This window comes from Triturus cristatus, chromosome 4_2 (genome assembly GCF_964204655.1).
Source record: "Triturus cristatus chromosome 4_2, aTriCri1.1, whole genome shotgun sequence".
Taxonomy (NCBI): Eukaryota; Metazoa; Chordata; class Amphibia; order Caudata; family Salamandridae; genus Triturus; species Triturus cristatus.
The window spans coordinates 152,319,844-152,343,221 of NC_140586.1; the positions used below are offsets into that span (position 1 = coordinate 152,319,844).

At 46.8% G+C, this 23,378-nt stretch overlaps 1 protein-coding gene across 1 annotated transcript; it reads left to right on the forward strand.

The window, feature by feature from the left end:
- The first annotated feature begins 1,895 nt into the window (after positions 1-1,895).
- On the forward strand, positions 1,896-13,211 carry LOC146833218 (aquaporin-2-like). Its single transcript, XM_085600870.1, has 4 exons — positions 1,896-2,321; positions 3,865-4,029; positions 10,344-10,424; positions 10,909-13,211. Exons 1-4 carry the CDS (start codon positions 1,959-1,961, stop codon positions 11,119-11,121), a joined length of 822 nt encoding a protein of 273 aa, XP_085456996.1. The 5' UTR covers positions 1,896-1,958; the 3' UTR covers positions 11,122-13,211.
- Positions 13,212-23,378: the final 10,167 nt, after the last annotated feature.

Consider the following 23,378-nt stretch of genomic DNA (forward strand, 5'->3'; position numbering starts at 1 on the left):
CTTTAGTAAGGTCAGGACATTTCACTCTCCAGTACTCTCCTAATTACTTTTTCTCTCATGCCTTGCTAACTTTGCAGCAGCTATTTTGATGATTGTGTCAGTCCAACTGTGCATGTTTACATAGACAAGACTGACAAGTCATGGCAACCTGCGAGTGAAAGCTGGGCACATTCTTTGGAACTGTCTCTTGGGAATCCCTTAAGAGCTTCAGTAATGAAATCCACCTTTCCCACTAAGATCATTCTCCTGTGCTCCTAGAATGGCAATCTGATAGGTTATACACAATAGACCCCCAGTATTATGTAATGTTATGTTTATTTGTATGGCGCACTAATCACCCATGAGGGTATTCAGGCACTTGTCCAGGTGTGTGGTCCCCAAGGTGCTTATGCGAAGAGCCAGGTGTTCAGCTTCTACAGTCTCATGGTAAATGGTCTGAGCGCTTCCTGGTACTATAGTTTTGTGGGTTACACACAACACACCCCAACCACTAAATCCTTATGGGTTATAAAAAAAATGTACCACTTACAACAACCTCTTGACTATAGTTTACCGGATAAATTGCTGACTTTCGGACCAGAATTGGGGATTTAGAGCTCAATTTCAGCTAGGCAAATCACTTTATCTCCCTGCGCCTGAAATTGTAAATATGTTTCATGTAAACATGCAAAAAGTAATTGACAGTGTGCTGTTTAGTACGATGTCAATTACATGCATCTATCAGGTCTTAGTTTCTGCAAGCCGGTCCCAACTGACACCAAACTGCTTCATATGCAGCCCCTCAACTTTCCGACACATCAGGTAAAATAAAACGTGTTTCTGTAAAATGCTTCCTTTTACCTTGGAGCTAGGCTGTTCTATTTCAAATACCTAAAATAAAATACATTGACAGGATCTCATAAGTTAAAACAAGACGCCACCCAGCACTACATTCTCTGCAACTGTCCATTCAGCGTTCCGGTACTTGACCCTCTGGTTATGCACAGTACACCTTCAGTACTACAGCCTCTTTTAATTCACAGTACGCCGAGAGTTCCCTACTGTAAACTACCTGAGAGCAAAATGATATCTCCGCAGTTTTGTAGTCTCACGGATCCTACAGGCGATGACTCTAAGCGCCCCATACTCAATAACCCCGAGATGTTGTATTGTATTGTAATTGCATTTATATAGCGCTTACTACCCTGACGAGTAGCACACTACTACGGAACCCATAAAGGATGAGTGTTGAATTAGTACAGTGAATAATGCAACTACTTTGAGTGGTTGATAGGTTAGTCCGTTATTTGGATTCAGAAGGATAGCGGAGGGGTAGAAGAGGGAAAAAGGTTTGCATTTATATAGCGCTTGCTACCCCTGATGGAGTATTGAAGCACTTTTTTGGCGAGTAGCACGCTAATCAGGAACCCATAAAGGATTAGTGGTGAATTGTTAAAGTGAAATATGAAAGTAATTTGAGTAGTGGATATGTTAGTCAGTTATTTTGACCGAGAAGGGTAGCGGAGGGATAGAAGAGGGGGAAAGTTTTACATTTGTGTAGCGCTTGTTACCAATGATGGGTTGTTGAAGCACTTTTTTGGCGAGTAGCACGCTACTCCGGAACCCATAAGGGATTAGTGTTGAATTAGTACAGTGAAATGCCTTTCTGATTCCTATAGCAACCTGTATGTACTCAAAAACCAGCCCTGGTGATGTGGTAAGGCTCTTTAAGTACAGACTGGACCAGCACATGAACTACAGCTGCAATAAACTGACAGTCTCTGCATTACTAACAGGGCAGGGCTGTGTTCTAGCATGGAAAATTTGCAGTTTGGAGAAAGCCTGGTAGCCCCGCCTGTCTCAGGAATGGTTTCCTCCTGTCCGGGATAATATAAAAGTGTATCCCAGCTCTCAGCAGAGTGAAAACGGCACCTGAGAACTGAACCGTCCCTCTTAATTTCCCGCACTGCAATTAAACAATGAGAAAGGAGCTGTGTTCCGGCGCCTTCACTCGCGCCTTCATGGCCGAGCTTCTAGGCACCATGCTGTTTGTCTTCTTGGGTCTGGGCTCGGCCCTGAAGTGGACCGCAGCCCTCCCGACCATCCTGCAGATCGCACTCACCTTCGGCCTGGGCATTGGCACCATGGTGCAGTCGTTGGGGCACATCAGTGGAGCGCACCTGAACCCCGCAGTCACCCTGTCCTTCTTGGTGGGCTCGCACATCTCGCTCTTGCGCGCTGTCTTTTACATCATGGGCCAGATGCTGGGGGCTGTGATTGGAGCAGCGCTTCTGTACGCATTCACGCCGGAGAGCGTCCGAGGGAGCTTCGGGGTGAACGTGGTAAGTGGGGCGCCGTCACCCTCCAAGGGTGGGGGGCAGGGCCAGCTTTAGGGAAGTGCGACAGGTGCGGCCGCACTGGGCGCTGACCTGTGGAGGGGGCGCTGACCTCGGGGGGAGCGCCTTGTTTAGCAATAACTTATTATTGGAGAGATAAGGGGCACGTTTGCCCTATGGTAGTGAAAGAATCCGAGGAGGCGGTCATGGGGAGTGGGGGCGCCAAAAATGATTGCCCCACCGGGCGTCACCAGCGCTAAAGCCGGCCCTGGTGGGGGGGCGTCGGGGAATCCTTGCGCAACGCCTCGCGTATTTCACAGACTGGAGCCTGCGGGGAATTTTATTCGGTTGGAGAGTTATTAAACTTGCAACATGTGTCTCTGCGGTGCAGCGCAGTTTTCTAGATTTGCAGGGCTACGGGCGTGCTTTCACAAACGAAGGAAGGGATTACTTTTCTGCTGGCTGAATTTGTTAATGCCACTGGCATTTCCAGGCGGCAAAATTAGGGCAGCAATAAATGCGATGTGTCACCTCTCTCGAGTGCATGGCTCTTCCCAGGGCAGTAACCAAAACCTATAGGATAAAGTGTACGTTCATTCTGTGACGGAGTACGCCCTCGGTGATGCAGTGGGTACTTGGGGGAGGGAGGGCGGTGTTTGCGCCTCATCGTGGAGTTCAGTTCACCTGACAACGCAGCAACATGTAGGTCAATCGCAGCCCTCTTATTCACACGGGGAGGGGGTTGGGGGGGGGGGGTCCTCTCATTTTGTGTGTCTTCAAAGAGTGAGTATCCTTCCCTTGCACCGTGTATGACCATCTGCCTGCCCACAATTGCTTAATGCAATGGTTCTGCCAAAGTGAACATGTTGCTGGTTTTGGGGGAAGGGGCGGCTACGCCTTGTCCTTGAACGCCCGGGGGAGGAGCACAGACAGAGTAAGGTGCATTTAATCCGAGTTTACCCCTTACCTGCCTCTTCTTTTCCTGCACCATCAGGCGCCGCATCTGACCTGACATGCAGTTTCCCATAACCCCGATTAAGGTTTATACCTGGAACGATATACGCAGGAAAGACCGGAAGGGGGTGTGCTGGACAAACATATGGTGCTTTCTATGGACTGAAAAATGCATGTCAAAAAATACCTTGGATATGGGTTTGGGACTGGCTAAGGTGGAGGTTTGGCCCACGCTTTGACCACAACAATCTGTTGTTCTTTGCGGACAGGGAAGTGACCAGCCTCGCTAACGGGTAGCCATCGCTGATTTTTGGCAGGTGTGTGTAACATGATAATGAATGTATAGACGAGTTTATCTACACCGTCTATAATGTGTTTATCATTTCATATTTCACGCATCCAATCACACCACTGCATATGTGATGTTGTCATGAGACTTTTGTGTGTTTATTAGCTGTGGCCGTTCACAGACCAACGGGGGCGCTGTTTCCTTTCACACGAGGAACCATGCAGAATTGCGCAGAATATTAAAAATGATTGCAATTGCTATCGACAGATTAGCACTCATTTCTGTTTTTTCTTTTTCTCTTTCCAGCCCAACAGTAGCGTCAGCTCCGGCCAGGCCTTCGCCGTGGAGTTTATTCTCACCCTGCAGCTCGTCCTGTGCGTGTTCGCCTCCACGGACAGCCGGCGGACAGACAGCGTGGGCTCCCCGGCTCTATCCATCGGCCTGTCCGTCACCCTCGGACACCTGCTCGGGGTATGTACACTTTAAGAAATCTCTTCAAGACGCAGACATGAGAGAAATGTCCAACATGTGTGCTGGAGGGAGGAATGCAGCCATGCGCCAGTGATGGCTGCCTGTCAAAAGGGCAGATCAGGCAGGTGACTGTCATAGATACTTGTCGCAAAAATATGCTGGACAGACCTCAAGAACAACAGCAGCTCAAGGGCTCTTAATAACTAATGAATATGCAAGAACAGGGATTTGTTTATGGTTAATTCTACACCACGAGCCTAGCCGAGGGGCAGTGGGCCGCCATACAAGGCGGAAGTCAAAGTACGGTCAGGAGGTCATTCCCAATGTGAATGGGGAGCAGCCACGAGAAAGATGGGGCGTCTATCCCTCGCATTCCCTCCACCATCACACTACAAGGTGCTGCGTCCTAAGTCAAGATAAGAGCACCTCTCTGGAAACTGACCCATGACACCAAAACGCTTCTCACATACATTCATTGCAAACCCAGCACTATTTCAACAAGGTACTCACCTACTTCCCACATGCATTCATTACAAGCACATCACTCTTTTAACAAAATACTCCCCTGCTTCCCACATGCATTCATTGCAAACACATCACTCTTTCAACAAAATACTCCCCTGCTTCCCACATGCATTCATTGCAAACACATCACTCTTTCATCAAAGTACTCCCCTGCTTCCCACATGCATTCATAGCTAGCACATCACTCTTTCACAAAATACTCCCCTGTTTCCCACATGCATTAATTGCAAACACATCACTCTTTCAACAAAATACTCCCCTGCTTCCCACATGCCTTCATTGCAAACATATCACTCTTTCATCAAAGTACTCCCCTGCTCCCCACATGCATTCATAGCTAGCACATCACTCTTTCACAAAATACTCCCCTGCTTCCCACATGCATTCATTGCAAACCCATCACTCTTTCAACAAAATACTCCCCTGCTTCCCACATGCATTCATTGCAAACACATCACTCTTTCATCAAAGTACTCCCCTGCTTCCCACATGCATTCATAGCTAGCACATCACTCTTTCACAAAATACTCCCCTGCTTCCCACATGCATTCATTGCAAACACATCACTCTTTCAACAAAATACTCCCCTGCTTCCCACATGCATTCATTGCAAACACATCACTCTTTCATCAAAGTACTCCCCTGCTTCCCACATGCATTCATAGCTAGCACATCACTCTTTCACAAAATACTCCCCTGCTTCCCACATGCATTCATTGCAAACACATCACTCTTTCAACAAAATACTCCCCTGCTTCTCACATGCATTCATTGCAAACACATCACTCTTTCATCAAAGTACTCCCCTGCTTCCCACATACATTCATAGCTAGCACATCACTCTCACAAAATACACCCCTGCTTCCCACATGCATTCATTGCAAACACATCACTCTTTCAACAAAATACTCCCCTGCTTCCCACATGCATTCATTGCAAACACATCACTCTTTCATCAAAGTACTCCCCTGCTTCCCACATGCATTCATAGCTAGCACATCACTCTTTCACAAAATACTCCCCTGCTTCCCACATGCATTCATTGCAAACATATCACTCTTTCATCAAAGTACTCCCCTGCTCCCCACATGCATTCATAGCTAGCACATCACTCTTTCACAAAATACTCCCCTGCTTCCCACATGCATTCATTGCAAACACATCACTCTTTCAACAAAATACTCCCCTGCTTCCCACATGCATTCATTGCAAACACATCACTCTTTCATCAAAGTACTCTCCTGCTTCCCACATGCATTCATAGCTAGCACATCACTCTTTCACAAAATACTCCCCTGCTTCCCACATGCATTCATTGCAAACACATCACTCTTTCAACAAAATACTCCCCTGCTTCCCACATGCATTCATTGCAAACACATCACTCTTTCATCAAAGTACTCCCCTGCTTCCCACATGCATTCATAGCTAGCACATCACTCTTTCACAAAATACTCCCCTGCTTCCCACATGCATTCATTGCAAACATATCACTCTTTCATCAAAGTACTCCCCTGCTCCCCACATGCATTCATAGCTAGCACATCACTCTTTCACAAAATACTCCCCTGCTTCCCACATGCATTCATTGCAAACACATCACTCTTTCAACAAAATACTCCCCTGCTTCCCACATGCATTCATTGCAAACACATCACTCTTTCATCAAAGTACTCCCCTGCTTCCCACATGCATTCATAGCTAGCACATCACTCTTTCACAAAATACTCCCCTGCTTCCCACATGCATTCATTGCAAACACATCACTCTTTCAACAAAATACTCCCCTGCTTCCCACATGCATTCATTGCAAACACATCACTCTTTCATCAAAGTACTCCCCTGCTTCCCACATGCATTCATAGCTAGCACATCACTCTTTCACAAAATACTCCCCTGCCTCCCACATGCATTCATTGCAAACACATCACTCTTTCAACAAAATACTCCCCTGCTTCTCACATGCATTCATTGCAAACACATCACTCTTTCATCAAAGTACTCCCCTGCTTCCCACATACATTCATAGCTAGCACATCACTCTTTCACAAAAATACTCCCCTGCTTCCCACATGCATTCATTGCAAACGCATCACTCTTTCAACAAAATACTCCCCCGCTTCCCACATGCATTCATTGCAAACACATCACTCTTTCATCAAAGTACTCCCCTGCTTCCCACATGCATTCATAGCTAGCACATCACTCTTTCACAAAATACTCCCCTGCTTCCCACATGCATTCATTGCAAACACATCACTCTTTCATCAAAGTACTCCCCTGCTTCCCACATGCATTCATAGCTAGCACATCACTCTTTCACAAAATACTCCCCTGCTTCCCACGTGCATTCATTGCAAACACATCACTCTTTCAACAAAATACTCCCCTGCTTCCCACATGCATTCATTGCAAACACATCACTCTTTCATCAAAGTACTCCCCTGCTTCCCACATGCATTCATAGCTAGCACATCACTCTTTCACAAAATACTCCCCTGCTTCCCACATGCATTCATTGCAAACACATCACTCTTTCAACAAAATACTCCCCTGCTTCCCACATGCATTCATTGCAAACACATCACTCTTTCATCAAAGTACTCCCCTGCTTCCCACATGCATTCATTGCAAACAGCACTCTTTTAACAAAGTACTCACCCACGATGCAGCCTGCTACCTGTCCAACAATGCTCTTCAGCTCTCGGCTCCCCTCAGTGGGGTATTATACATAAAATACAACTGAAAAGTCACTGGAGTTCGCAAGTTATGGTTAGCACTGTATCCCGTGACTCGCACGACAGGCATGCAAACCATAGCTCGCACACCAGATGCAAAGCTCTTGACCTCACTGTTTATCTGACAGATGTATTTACCAATGTCGTGAATAACCTTACAGCTAAGGTTACATATCATATTAACCTTAAACTGTGAAAGAGACAACTCTTAATGTACCATTATTGAATGGTTTGAAAATGCATTGCTATTTATTTACGTTGTGGATTTAGGAGTTGTTTGTTATTTGGATAAATATTAGGAGATTATTAGCACTGCATCTGGTGTGTGGATTATGGTTTGAATGTCTGCTACACGAGTTCTAGATTACAGCCCTAACCATAACTTGCACATTTCAGTGTTTTTTCTGTTTTAATTCTCAACCATACCGCCACTTTAACTTTTTTTCTGTGAATTTCTGTGTTTTAAACATATGAAGTGTTATAATCAAAGCTAACCATAACGTCACCATTTTTAAGAGATTTGTTTGTTATCACAAACCACAAGCAACAGTTCCCTCTGCCCTTCCATCAATGAGCAGCCAGCCTCCACTGCGCAGGCCTTTGATTGTGTACCATGGGGTTGGCCACAAGGACTGGCCTTCAACCCTCCTTTGGCAGTCAGACCCGCTGCACAAAGCCTTTGGCTTAGCGGGGTGGGCCACAGCGCCTGGCCTTCGGCCACACCCAGAGCACAACCCTCCGTGGGAGGCCAACCCGCGCTACACACAGACTTCAGCTGTGCATGCGGTGGTTGATCAAAAGTGGTCATGCCCTTTGCCCAACCTGAATCATGAGTACAACCCTTGCTACACAATGCCTTCAGGGTCCGTAGCAGGTGGCAGAATCCAGTTGAGTTACACTTGTTGCATGAGGCCTGAGGACATGCACTGATGGGCTTGCTACCACAGTACTGGACTGAGGCCAGGCCGTGTCCCAAACCGCTGCATGCAGCTAAGACATGTGTTGTAGCTGGGCCAGGTGCAGCAGTAATGACAGGACACTTTGTTTATCTTTTTTCCAGGATTTGTGAATCCTGTAATGGATTCTCAAATCAGGAGGCCTCAGGCGTGTCCCTTGCACCCAGGGAGGTTCCAGAATTAAAAAATCCCACACAGGATTTGTGAGTCCTGCCACAAAAAAACCCCATTGTTTTGATATTTATTTTATTGTGTTTTTGGCTTCTCTCCCACATGGGCCTGGAGGTAAGAGTAGGTCCACCATGCCTCTTATGTCATTTTTACTTTTTCTTTTTCCTAACACAGTGTTCAGTGAACCATGTTGAGAAATGGCAGCCGCAACAAAAATGTTCCTGAGATGGCCAGTTATTCAGACCACGGCAGACTCACAAACCGGCATGTGGATTCCCAAATCCACGGTGGGTGCCAGGAGAAAAAAGCTCCCTAGTCCTGTGAGGTAGTGAATCCATAGAAGATCCACAAATTAACGGTTCATATAGCTCAAAAAATTAACTTCTTCATGCGCAGACCATAAAACTTTTCAAAAACTAATTTCTCAAAAACTACTGAATGGATTTACACCAAATCAAGCAAAGGAATTTCAGTGAGCAAACTTTATTTTAAATGTGAAGTTTAGTAAAACTATATTCTGACTTTTAAATTAATCAAGCAGCATAGACTCCTAATGGAGTTAACATTTGGAATTTCTAGGCAATCACTTGACAAATTACACAAAACTTGCCATGAAGAACCCAGAGAGGACTTACCTTTTTCCCAGTAAATTTTGCACAGGTTCATTAAACGGCACCATACATATTCCCACATTTATTGCTGCAGTGCAAAGGTCAAATTCCATGTTATTACCATAGTAAATTGTACATGACTTATGAAAACCTTGCTTGATGCCTCACAGAATGCATTTGAAGATGATATGACACAGAAGAGAAAATCTGCTAATATGCACAATATCAATGCTTGGGTTTACATCCTTGTATCATGGATCTAGTTCAATACCTTTGTTTATAACTACTACACATGTCAAAACAGTATGTCATAAACCATGAATGCTGATCTTCATTGAGCAATATGCTGTTTCATACCACTGCTGAGTGTGGGCTGAGAAGAGAAGCCTTTAGCTGGCCATGATGCACTGTGCTTCTGGAGCCTGTCCTAGCCCAGGGAGTGTTTTACGGATCTGTGTGGCAGTGCTGACTGTGGAACAGATTACTGCCATGTGTCCAGTGTTGTGTGAGCAGCAATATGTTTGTGTGTGTAGGTGTATTCTCTCAGTTAAACCAGCCTCTCTCAGAAGAGGTTGGTGATAAGACCCACCCAGCAGTACTGGCTGCAAGCTTCAGGCCGCTGAGCCTCTGGCAGCATGCGGTGCCCTCTGCAATGGAGTATCGGTTGCAGAGGTGAAGGAGCTCTGAATGCCAGTAGCACCATCTTTTCTTGACATCAAGTACTGCGGATGGTGGTGTTGGCTGTGAGGATCTGAACGCGTCATTAGTTTTGATGGCACCTCACACTGACAGAGCCTCAGCACGCACTAGGTTAGCACCCGCAGCCAGCAGTACTGGGCGTATCTTTTTTTAGCACTTTCAGCTGAGACTCTGGTTTAACAGGTTTAGTTCCAGCTGTAATCACTGACCGACATTGTAACCGACTTGGAGAAGGGAATGATATATACGTCATCTGTAGGTGGAAACGATACACATGTTCTGACTGCAGATAAGAAATGATGTAGATATGCTGACTATGAGTAGTGAGTTATGTCATTGAATTACATGTTGGTAACAAATTATGTACTTGTGATAACTGTTGGCAGCTAATGGTGCAGATGTGTTGACTACAGGCATGGCATGATGAGGATTTCACACCTTTAAGTGAGGAATGATGTGGGTGTGCTAACTGTAGGTATACTACATATATTTTAGTCTCTGGCACTCGCCGTCGAACGTGAGACAGTGTCATGGTTTAGAGAAATTGAAAAGCATGCCCAGCGTTCAGATGTTCTATCTACTCCCCTCTGATCCAATTCCCTATCAATTTTCAGATATACTACACTGGCTGTTCCATGAATCCTGCCCGATCCTTCGGCCCGGCAGTGGTAACAGCAAACTTCGCTTATCACTGGGTAAGATTCCGAATTGAAACCTGACAAAAACAGAACACATGTGTTTTTTAAAGTGCTGCGTACGCACTCCAATGGAAAGCTGGGAATGGTTTCCGTGGGCTGTTGGGACTACATAGAATTGAAATTAGGGTGCGGGAGGGCTTTCTTTGAGAGCGATGAGAAAAAAGCAAAGCAAGAAGGCTTGTCTACAGGTATGACCGCAAGCACGTGGCTCCACAAGGCGTTTAATGCATGTAAAGAGCCATGTTATGGCTGGAGATCTGCATGTTACACAAGAACAAGATTATGGATGATTGTATGGCAAACGTGTGTACAACCAACCAGTTTGAAAATTAAAACCTAATAGATAAAGTTGTTTAAAAAAAAAAAGAGCCATGTTATGGAGTTCGGCTGGCTCCTAGGACAACCAAGAAGGGTGACGTTGTGAGGTACCCTCCAGAAGCTCAAACTCCTTGCTCTTAAACCCCTTTCTCCTTTTCCGCAGATCTTCTGGGTCGGACCCTTGACAGGTGGGGTTGTGGCATCCGTGATTTACAACTACGTGCTCCGCCCTCAAAAACGAAGCTCTTCGGAAAAACTGGCTGTGCTTCAAGGGACCTTTGACCCGGAACAAGAGCGGGAACGGGAAGAGCACCGGAAGCAGTCGGTGGAGCTCCACTCCCTTTACAGCATTTCAAAAGCTCTGTCTAAAGCATAAGGCACCTGGGACTGTTGTACATACAAAGCAAACAAACCATATATCACTGCCAAGCTTAGTGTATAGAAGTGAAATCAAAACGTGTATTTCAATATGAATAATCCAGGCACTAAACATGGAAATGGAAGACTAAATCAATGCAAGCCCGCTGCCAGCCAGAGGCAATGTAAAGGGGAGAGTATGTGGTGTGAAGAAACCGCATGCTGGTGGAAGACTTCATAGTGATCTGTGTGCAACTTGGGATGAAAAATAGGTTCACTTTTTTTTTTTCTCAAAGATTTTTTTTTTTCGTACGTTCTTAGTTTGAAAAGCACTCCACAGAGAACCTTTAAAAATGCATCAGTACTTTTAATTTAAGGTGCAATGGATGGAGTATATGTTCACAGTGAGGAGAGAGGGTACAACCTGGAGTTGGTTTGCAGATGAGAGCGGGATCTTTCCAAACTCCAGATATAAAGCTGAATTTACATCTTTGGGGCACTGGGTTGTTAAAAACAGATTCAGGCTTTTAATTTAGACACCGGAGGCTTGAGAATATGCAAAACGATGCTGTGAAGTTCAGTCTAATTTATGATAATTTGCTAAGGGCATTTTTAACTGGACACGTGATATACACGTGAGTAGAAAACCAATCTTGAGGGCAACCCGAGCGGTACAAGTTAGAGGTCCTGCCAGACGTTTATCTGAAGAAATATAGGTATGTGTCATTTCAGGCGTGTGCTTATCACATGTTAATGTTCCAGAAATACCACTTTGGTATGCAACTGATAGAAACTTAGGACAATAATGATAAATAATAGTCATCTGCGAACAATAATGATTGAACCTGGAATGGATCAATTAATACAATCAAACGTCAATTTGACCCACAAAGAAAGTAGATCCAGAACGTACAGTGTGGGTGAACCTGGGGGCCAAGGAAGGAAACTTTAATCTCAATCTAGTGTACACCACATGCAGGATGTTTTGGGTGTTAGCAGGATGTGCAGAACCCCATAGTTGTGTGTCAACAGTAAAACATCATAAGGTCTAAGAAGATTCTATCATCTTATACCTGGAGTCTAGAGATGATGCAACAAACGTGCATAGACAAGAAGGGAGAAGATTTAAGAACACAAATGCTGGGCCTTTGGGCTTACAAAAAAAAGCTCTACACACAACTATGCAGTGTTTTGGGCATATCATCTATGATGCATACTTAAGCCGTGATTTAGAAGAAGGTAATTATAGATAATCCTCCAATTATGAAATTGTCAAAAATGCCCCGCCTCAATTCCCTCCTTCATTCTATCCACATGGTAGAGTAAATTTCACTGGTTGATTTTGCTCCAGATTTGCCATTTCCTCCAAAAGCGATATGAGGATTTTCCATTACCGTTCAACTCTGTATCATGCCTTTGGTCATATCTTTGTCCCAGCCCGGTCTTACACGTAACCCAGGTATGAAAGGGCACCTGCTTATCAACCAGCCTGTATGGCATACTTGTGAACAGGGCTGGTTCAGCTATCTTGTCTTCTATTAGCTGCCAGACACAAGGGGAAGGTCTCATTTCTAGTCTATAGCTTGAGGCTGCTCTGCAGTCAGTACAGGTGCTACTCCAGGCCACCCACAAGTGCTTGCCCACTGTTTCACCTTCTTGAACATGCCATTTGGGTAATGTATTACTAGATTATGCTGGTCTCTGACATGGTGTGGATGCAATCTGTAGTCAAATTGATTAGGCCACAGGGAGCTGCATGGCATCTAATGTTGGTGTCACTGTAGACACGCCCATGATGTGCTTCACTTAATGTTGGCCAGTGTGCCTAACGTATTGCCTTGTCATGTAAAACTTGTGGCATTCAGTTTTCTTAGCAATGGGGTCCCTTCCATTTGTTACATTGGTATGTCATTTATTCTGCCCCAATATCTTTTCTAATTCTGAGTTATTGCAGCACTTTCAGGCACCTTGGGTCACTTTTACTAGCCCATTTTTTTATTAGAAGTACACTTCATATTTATACTTAACCGATGCTGAATGCCTTTTTGTTGAAAAACTATTCAGAAATATGTATATTTGTACAGTAGTTGTGATACTTTATGGACACTCAATAAAAATGAAAAACAAAACAAAATTAAAGTGCAAAAGTATCATTCTCTCACGGCATGCACTTTAATACAGAACATATATTCTCTTTAAGCATATTGCTTTTGTTTTTAAAAAATGTCAGGAGCACAAAGAGAAGTTATGTCATGATATAATTCTAGTGGGGCGAGGAAGCACCTCAGAGACATATCTACTATACTTCAACTAAACTGAAATCAAATAACAGTACATGCTTATATCCTCCCAGGGCATTGACACTGCATGGTATATAACACCACCGCCATGATATCCACCACGCGTTGTCACATCTAGACAAGTACTCTTAACACATCCGCTTTACGAGTGTCAAATGCTCTGAATAGTCCATCAGTGGCATCTGAGTCTTTTACGAGCCACCACGTATCTATTTTGGAGGCAACCAGGTATGTTCACCACATGTATTGAGCAAGCAGAACCTCATCTAAATCCTGATGTTTGGGCCATCTGCAGCTCACCTAATTTTCTCTTTCCCTATACCTTTGACGACTGCGTAGATTTCTTTTACATAAAACTTGCACCAGACCGAAAAGTCTCAAGAGTCACACTCGACTGGTCTGTGGGCACCTGTGAGGCATATCAACACAAGTTCATTAGACACTTAAGAACAGATGGCGAAAATGCAGAACTTATAGTAAAACCATCACGAAAATCCAGATTTTCAGGTGGGCTCACACTCACGCGTAGAAAAAACGCACTATGAGAGGAAAAACCTGTGTGACTTACTGAGCTAAAATTGTGTGCTCCTAAGAGAATGACCCTTTAAGCCTTGTGTTCGGCTACAGGTCTGGGATCTGTATATTTGCTTGGTCCTTCCTAATGAAGAGCAAATATATATTTTTAAATCTTCATTTTTCAATTTTCCTCCAGACAGAAACATTAACAAAAAAGATAAGAACCAAAGCAATCAAACACATGATGGTAGGCAGTACAAGAGGAGGCTTTAAATGCGAACAATCGTATTTATATAGTCCCCAAAGGAGATTTCCCACTTATCTCGCTTCCTACATAAGCCACCCAGTTCCTCATGTCACTTGCAATACAGGGGCATATTCACAAGAATCTATCGCCAAACTAACGTCACTTCATCACAGCCAAAGTCGTGATAAAAATACCTCCCCATTCACAAGCCTGTGTAAACAGCCCACAGCACCAGTTTACCCACAATAGCAGCCGCAAAAAACATCGCCACAGAGGCCCATCGCAACTATCACTAATGAGATGCAGAGTGGGCGTTCCTGTGCCAAAATCCGCGACAACATCACACCTCAACATTCTCAACGACCAGACAGAACTGTGATAAAAACACAAAACAGGCGATAAGGCGTGTTAGCACTAGGATATTAACACCTGCTCTGACCTGTAAAGTCGGACGGCATCCTGCACCACAAAAGGGAGACCAGCCCAGGGCCACACCCGAAGGGCAACAGAAGCCATGGAGCCACCTATCATGAGGCCCGGACACCCAAGAGGGCCCCAACACCCTCCGACACCACTCCCAGGCCTGCAACACCCCCCCCTCCCCGGGACCACCCCCAACCCCGGACCAAGAAACTGCACACCAACACCACAAATCCCAATACAAACATCTTGCCTGATGTCGCACAAGCAGGAAAATCAACAGACATGCGTGGCCAGGAAATGGAGACTTAGTCAAACAGCAATGCAGTCACCAACACAAAACATCATACAAACAAAAGCCCAGACAACCCGTAGGATGAGTCCTAGCGGCTCTTCACTGGACAATCCGTAGCACAAGCCTGGAAGACCAAATCCAAGAGAAGAAGGTGCGCCATGCTCCTAACAAAGGAAAGACTGGGAGAGAGCTGGGAAGAGAGATGGAGTGAGATTGCACAAGCAGCGCAAGGCCCCTCGGGCATCTGCCTCCATATGCCAACATGTGTGTGTGTATCGCCATCCGAACACCATGAGCCCAAGGCCCTGTCCCAATCTCAGCGCCAAAGCCACATCACATTTCAAAAACGCAAGTAGTAGTTAGACAAACATCAGGGATGAAAGCTCCTTTGTTCCAATGCAAAAGGCGGGAGGACACCTGTACCTCTGACCTTGGTCCAGAACGCGCCTGGAACACCATGAGAGAGATGCCATGGCAGACGGGGACGACTTCCACATTATGCATTCCCCAAATAAACTATACAACTCATCCACACCCCACACACAGAAGCCCCTGCCTGTGGTACCCCCTCATGGCATGCACTTGACACTCACGGAAACAGCAACCCACTCTCCCCAACTTTGCACACACAACCGAATCATTGCTCAGAGCTGTGGCATATCCTCCTCACAACTGCCGCAGCTCAGAAGAGTGCCCGTTCCACGAGACGCACCAACGCAATGGCAGGTCATTCCGGGCACATGCACAACCCCCGTCACGTGGAACAGTACCATGCAAGTATGCTGCATTTACTGGGCGCAGTGCCACTGGCAGTGCTGCGGATCAGTTACCGGCTCAGCTTCCGCATTGCCTTCGTCACATGCGTCCAGCCCTGGTTCCACTGCCGAACATGCACATTCGACTGTCCCATGGATGTCTGCCTATCCAACACAACTGTTGATGAATTGGACTATGACTTGTGTCTGCGCCCCCTGTTGGATCACGAACAGGAGTGTAACAGAGACAGCCGTGCATGGGATGCCTTGACATACTGCGTATGTATTGGTAGTTGTGCATAGAAGATTGCACAATTCCTCGTGTGCAGTGACCACATCGAGGCACTCCCCTATTGGGCTTTGTTGTGGATTGGTGAAACAGCGTGGGCTGAGCACACCTTCCCGGACCACTTAATGGATTGGCTCACCCTGGGGTTCCTTGAACATGACAACGACATACTATTGGAACACATTGCACATGAAGCTGCACGGGCATTCATGGACAAGTAACTACTTTCCTGCAGCCTCATCCGATTGGCACCCCCAGCACATGTCCCAACAACTTGTTGCATCGTGGGGATAGCTCACACATCCCACCACAACAGTGGATACGTCTGCCTCCGTCCGGGCTCTGGATGAATGAGCGTGGAACAACGGGTGTGCAAGGTGATGCAGGTCCATACCCGGTGCAACACAGCGTCGTTTGGCAACTTTGCCAATTCGGACCCACTGCATGGGGAGAGCACACACGTCAATGTAGCACGACATGTGAACCTGTCGGACCCTCACACCTGATCACACCTGATCACTGTCAGCAGAGCAGACAATCAGCGCACTCCAGAGACAGAGCACTATGCAGATCCCATGGGCAGTGAGTCGTGCCCCCTCACACTGGGAAATGAGCTGACCCCAAACAACACAAGGCAAGGTGGGCGGAGAGCGTTGCCATTCGTGATCTGTGGCGGCTGGTGACATTTGAAAGTGGGGAGGCGTAACATCATTGTTGTACTGCACTGCAGCGAGCGTGCGTAGCGCACAAGCCCGAACAACTTACGGGGTGGGGGGGGGGGGTGGTTTGGGGGTGTTCTCACCACAAGAACATTTTGAAAGAAGAGTGGATGAACTGCATTGTCAAGCAAATTTGAGGATGCAGGAAGGTTAATAAAACAATTAGTGCTGGGCCTAATACACATAGATCCATCACTGCATAAGAAAAGCTACTGGAGGCTGCGCAGTTGGCGAGCAATCATTGCAGGTGGCTAAAATGACAATGTGTAACTGCAAATCCAAGAGCAGCTTTTGCAAATCCCCATGTCTTATCTCTCCCAAATTCAGTTCCCCTCACACTTTTTTTATCCATACATTTGCTGCAACGAAACAACTTGTCAACCTAGAAAAGAGTAAGTTTAGCAGCAGCGCAGTAGAACGGACCCCGTTAGTATGCATGGCCATATCACCTGAATGCAGGGAAAAAAGGGCACTTTTACAACCATAAATGCTCATTCAGAGACTAATTTGAGGCAGTGTTTGTCGGTGCTCGTCACCCGCACTTAATTATCAACACTGTCACTTAAGTCAATCCCCCGCAAGGTGGTGATATTAAAATATATGTGAGGTAAGCACATTAGCAGAGAATTAGGCACTTCAATATACATTAACAATTCATAATACCAGCAGGCCATTCTTACAGCTTTGAGCGGAGCACTGTAGCGTACCCTCCGGAACAGTGTTAGCACTTGCACTAACAGGCCTTAAACTGCTTTGATGTGCCTTGAAGACCACATCAACGAGGCGCTTTGTGCATTTGTCCATCGCACGTCTGTCATTGTTTCGAAATAATGGGACTGAAACGCTCAGGGTGGCGTACATGACCGTGCAACCTTTATCTATGGCACATCCTGACCTGTAGGATTTAGAGGCAATGGGCCAGAAAGAATCACAATCTTACCCAGGGCCATCTACTGCCTTTTTCAAGTGCCATTAGTCACATCTATTGCCTCCTTTGTGTAACCCACTCGTGTGCCTTCTATATGCCAATTACTTGGACCTTTCTCATTATTCCACATTTGCATTATCGAGTCTAATTTATAGTAATACATTTGACAAAATGTTAATTCAAAATTAACAAAGTCAGTAATCTCTAAATTGCATTCCTCTTAATAAGCATGTAATTACCGCAGTCGGCATCGTCTTCTGTAATTACAGCCCATTCGACAATTACACTGTGTACATAATCACACATGCACAACAGCAAAACAATTTCAAAATAAGAATTCACTGTGCTAACGTTTCGGGATCGTTTCTGAGCATAGACCACATTAGTGGCCGTCAATGGCGCCACCTACTGGGAGCGGAAGACATTAGCCTTCAGAACAGGGTATTAAATATAATGGCGTCGAAGAAGGTGTGAGGGGAGGAGGAATATCCCTTGCCTAGTGCAGCAACATACTTTGAGACATCCTGAAAGATACATCACTACAGCACACTAAAATAATGTTTTTGTTACTTTTAAATACCACATATTAGAAAACAATTCGGAACATGTCGGTTGTCTCTAAACCATTCTTTTCTTGCGCGCCAGTTACTTTATATCAGTCAGCTGAAAACCACTGAAGTCTGTTTTCTGTACAATCACAATGTATCTCGTCAGTCCACACTAATGACAACTGAAACGGCCAAGAGTGTAGTCACGATAATTCTAAGTTCGTTATCTTGCTTCTTTTCGTAATATACATTAATTACAGTCACGGCTCGCGGGGAAGGGGGTGTCGCTGGGGGGAGGTCGCGGGATGGTCGCGGGGGAAGTGTCACGGGTGGGGTGTCGTGCAGGGGGGAGTTTTAAAATAAATTTAAAATCCTACCTACCTGACCAGGTTCGCGCCGCCTCGGGTCCACTCCACTGGTTGACGCCTACATTCAGGAACAGCCCGCATCACTGCTGGCAAGTGGGCGGCAACCCCTCTCAGCCAATCCTGGCGCTGCCAGCAGCGCCAGGATGGACATAGAGCAGGGTTCCTCTCCTCCCGCCTGCCCATTAGGAGACCGAGGGTTGAGCCTTTGATCAACCCTCGCTCTCCTAATGGGCATGCGCCATCCCGAGGAGACACAAGTGCGCATGACTGGGCGCGGGCAAAAAAATTGCCAACCTTCCCCAGTCATGCGCACTTGTGCATTGTACTGCTGCATGCCCCTGGTGACGGTCAGACAATCATGTCAGTCAACATGACGCTGGACCGCCCGCCCCCTTCAGACCCTGTGAAGGGGGTGGGCGGTCTGACATCATGCTGACTGACATGATTGTCAGTTCTTCCTCGGCCTCTCTGAACTTAAGTAAACTGAGAGTTTCTTAAGTTCAGAGACACCGAGGGAGCTGCGGGCGCGGGCGGGGGGCAACGCCCCAACGCCTCCAATGGACGCACCGCCACTGTTCGTGATGAATGTTGCCCATTTTAGCCCCAACGTTTTCTGAACTTCGACATGTACCCATGCTGCGTGTAAGTGTCTTAAGAATGTCCCTGCCTGTTGTGGCCCTTGCCTCGTCCGTACTGACACGCACATGCCAATAAAGTCTATGCAACTCCACTGGTGTCTACCTGTGATGTGTGTTGTTTGGTTTGTCCGCTCTCGTGCCACAATGAGCATTGTCCCTACACAGGGAGGAACTGACTGACCGGTGCAATGGGGGGGTGTCCCTTTGGCAAGCTCCACCTCTGTGAGCCAGACCTTGTTATTGGATAGATGCTGGACGCCATGTGCACTTACGTGACTTCAGCAATGTGAGTATGGTGTCTAACCCCTGACCATGTGGAGCAATGTCATATATCACAACAGAATGTGTCCACACAGATGTGTGTGAGTAGGTATGCGACGTGAACTTCTGGTGTCACATGTGCTGTAGGACACCACTCCTGGCCTGCTTTATTCAATACATGGACGTGTGCCTATGTTGGGGGCTGTGAGATTGTTGTTGATGTGCAATGGGAACATAGCTAGTACTCACCTTCACAGTCATCCAATTGGCCGTGTGTCTCAGGGATACACATGCGCATAGATGTCAGTTACCAGGGTGTACCTTCATGTGCAATCATTGTACCTACATCCAGCCATAGTCATGACACATCTGTGTGATTTAGAAAGTTTTATTCACATTCAGGTGATTGCGGGAGCTGGGGCTGTACATGGCCATCCAAGCCCACATCACATGGAAGTCCAGTGGCGTGCCAACCAGAGTCCTTTGGCGATTGCACAGTGATTGGGAAGAGGAAGAGTGCAGTCCGCAGCAGGATAGCTGTGTAATTGGCCAGCGGTGAAGAAATGGCAGTCCGTATAGGGGTCCGGGTGAAAGTCGCAGAGTGTTCTGGGGGTCACTATGAGGTGTTTCCCAGGCCTTGATGCATAGGTCATGACCAGGCAGGGACAGGCCATATGGTGGTGATGGCTGCTACTGCCTCCTTCCCCACACAGTAGTTCACTTCCCCTTCTTACTCCCCTGATACGGGTTCTGTGTCCGGTGTGTCCGGCGGGGTAATGGCTGCATCACTGTGTGCCACTAACACATCAGACCGCGAAGGTGATGGGGTAGCATCACTGTGTGCCATGGACACATCAGGGGTCGGAGCTGTGTGTCGATGTTCCCGCTGCAGTCATATGGGAACGGCTCAGTGGCAGCAATAACAAGATGAAGTACAGCAGGGCATTGAAGTCCCCAGCTACTACTCGCTGGTGTCCACCCGTGTCAGAAAGCATTCCAGTCTGCATCCGCCCTCCATTGACCTCCGCATCTGTCCCAACTCTGTGCTGTCATGGCTGGTGCCTGTCTGCCCACACAGTTCTTGTGTCCGATTCATGGCACCAGCGAGGTCAGCCAAGGTCTGTGGTGGACCATGGTGCGGACAGGGGGTGTCCGATAGGGACTGTACGTGGTCCCTGATGGGACTCAGACACCCACGTATGGCATCGAGTTGGCTGCCATGAGCCTGAAAACCCACCCGCAGCTGTTCAGCCACCTCCACCTGGGAAGACCACACACATTGTATGTGCTCCATGTATTGGTCAGGGGGGTCCTGGGAGACAGCCGTGGTGGTGTGTGTTTTCTGCTGTGGGGTCTGTGCAGGTGGTGGTGTCAACTCGAGGCAGCTGGCCTGGCCTGCCCTGCTCCTGGAGATGGGGTGCAGAGGCTGTCCAGTATCCGTTGTAGGGTATCTTGACATATGTGCAGGTTGTCCTCTAGATGATCAATGATGGGGTTTGTGTTCTGCTCTGCAGTAAGTGTTGATTGTCCCTCTGCAATGTTAAGGGCAGATGCAGGTTAACACGGTTTCACATGTATGTTGTTGATTTGCATATGTTTACATTGAGACTGCATGCCAATGTACATTACGAATGTTTTGAGGGAGCTGGCTATTCAATGGCAGTCTGTGTGTTTTCTCAATACATGACGGATGTGTGGTGGTACCCGTTCATTATCACACTGTGTCAGACAATGCCAGATGTGAGTGGACTGTTACTACGGACGCTCTCGAACATATTTTGTAGCCTGGTGCATTGTTCGTCTGCTGCGTGTATTGTAAGGCATGGGTTCTGGGTGAACGTGGATATGTCAGGGTGTGACCTGCTCCTTTAAGGATGTGTTCCGCACTGGGCTACCTCCATGTCGATTTGTGGGCCCTGTCATGTTTTTGGGGCTGCTGCCATGCTATCGGACATGCAGTGTTACATGCATAGTCAGTGTGGGACACAGAGCCGCTGCTTTGCTGGATTCAGCACGTGTGCACAGGTCGTTTGGGATATTGGGGATAGGGGGGGTGCCCTCTCTGCACATTGTGGATGGGGGCCTACTTGGCATTTCTATGTGTGCTACAGTGTGTCAAGGCTACCAGGGACATGTTCCACAGTCATTGTGGGTGTGCAGTGTGCTACGCATACTTGTGCATGTGTGCCATTGTGCCCATCTCCCCCCATCCCTCTGTCCCTGGTCGTTACTCACCCTGTTGCTGTTGTGTCAGGTCGTATCGTGCTGTGTCCAGGCACACCAATCCTGCCACCGTCTCCACACTGATGACTGTGACCAAGATTTGCTCCAGCTCATCCAGCTCCTCCTGTGTCACAGGAGGCCCACCTCCAGTCGCAGTTGCTGCCTTCCTGTTGTTGGCGAGCTTATGTTTGGTCTGCCTTTTCAGATCATGCCAGCTCCTCTTGACCTCCTCCATTGACCTCCTGGACACTCCAACTGTATTGGCGTTGGTTACGATGGCCTGCCGTATTTCGGTTTGGGTTGCCAGTGCCGCAGTGGAGGTGCCGAACAGTTGTTGATGGTGTTCGGTCACCTCCGTGAAGAGGATCCGGTCTTCCTGCGGACTGAACCCCGTCTTCCTCTTGACCTTGCCCTTCCATGGACGCAGGGTTCCTGGCTGGTCCTCCGTGGGGCTTGTGGTGTCCGGCTTGTCCTCTGCACTCGGTCCGGGTGCATCCATGTTGCTACGCAGATTGAAATGTCTTTTGGGGTTTTTTTTTCTTGCTTTTATGTAGCTTTTTCCCACCAGGCGCGTGGGATTTGCTGGCCTGTGACTGATCTTCGCTGATTTGTGTACCGTGATTGTCCTCATCGCATGATTTTTCGCGTTTGCGCTTCAAAGTTTTGCGCCGTGGCGTCAATTTTGACGCTGACATTTGACGAGTTATCTGGTGTCTATCATATGGTACCGCCTTGTTGTGAATTCCACGTTGGCACAGGGTTATTTTTCCGCGATAGGCTGTGGTATTGAAAGTTGCATTACACTACTCTTGCGGTAGTTATCATACGTTCTTGTGAATATACCCCACAGAGTATGGTGTTGTTGTATCCTCTTTTTCCTTTTCACTATTGAAAGGAAGAGGACCTCATCTTCAAGCATCTCCGGGTTAGATGTTCTTCTCTTGTGTCTTCTTCTTTCATCTCCTGTCATCTTCACCAACCCACTACTACCCTGTCATGTCACAGATCATTTTCATGGTGGTCTAGCAACCAGAAGCTCCACCAGGTCATGCACCATTTTGCCCAGTGAGCCAAGTCTTCTGCGAGTCGCTCATCCCTTCCTGTAGCTTTCACGTGACCATCCTTCGTCAGTGTCCACCCACAATGTCCATCATCCTGCTGTTTTCTGCGTCCCCTAGGTCTGATGCAGTGCATTGTTATTCATCTTTTGTCCAGTATAGCGCAAAGAATAGAAAATCTAGATTAGAGTTTGCCTTTTTTGAGACAATGTCCAGCAGGTACTGCTTGGAATTACTAGAAGGTAGCTTTCCTGTTATTGGGTGTAGCTTGGGTTGAACTTCCACCCAAAAACCTAGAAACCCTAGCGCATGTCCAGGTCATTATGCATAACATGAGCTTTGCCCTCTGGGCAATGTAGGTTGTCCAATTAGCATTCAAGGTTAATCATAAGTAGTTTCATGGGTCTTAGTTAATTCTGGTGCAATCAACTTTATTGGACAAGCTGAACCTGGCAATTCTGGAAATCATATTTACCAGTATGAACGCCTTCTCCCATTGATTCTTTATCTGTGATGAGCTACAGGTTGTCTTATTCTCCCCTTTCCTCAGCACATAGGGACCCCCGTCTTAGCAACCCGGCGAGGCCACGTCAAATAATGTCCTCAGCATGAGCAACACTGCTGGAGCCCTCAGGAACCTCAACCACAGCTCTCTAGAACTTTGTATCAATGTAGCATACTGTAAAAATTGTCCTTGGCGTACAAGAAATG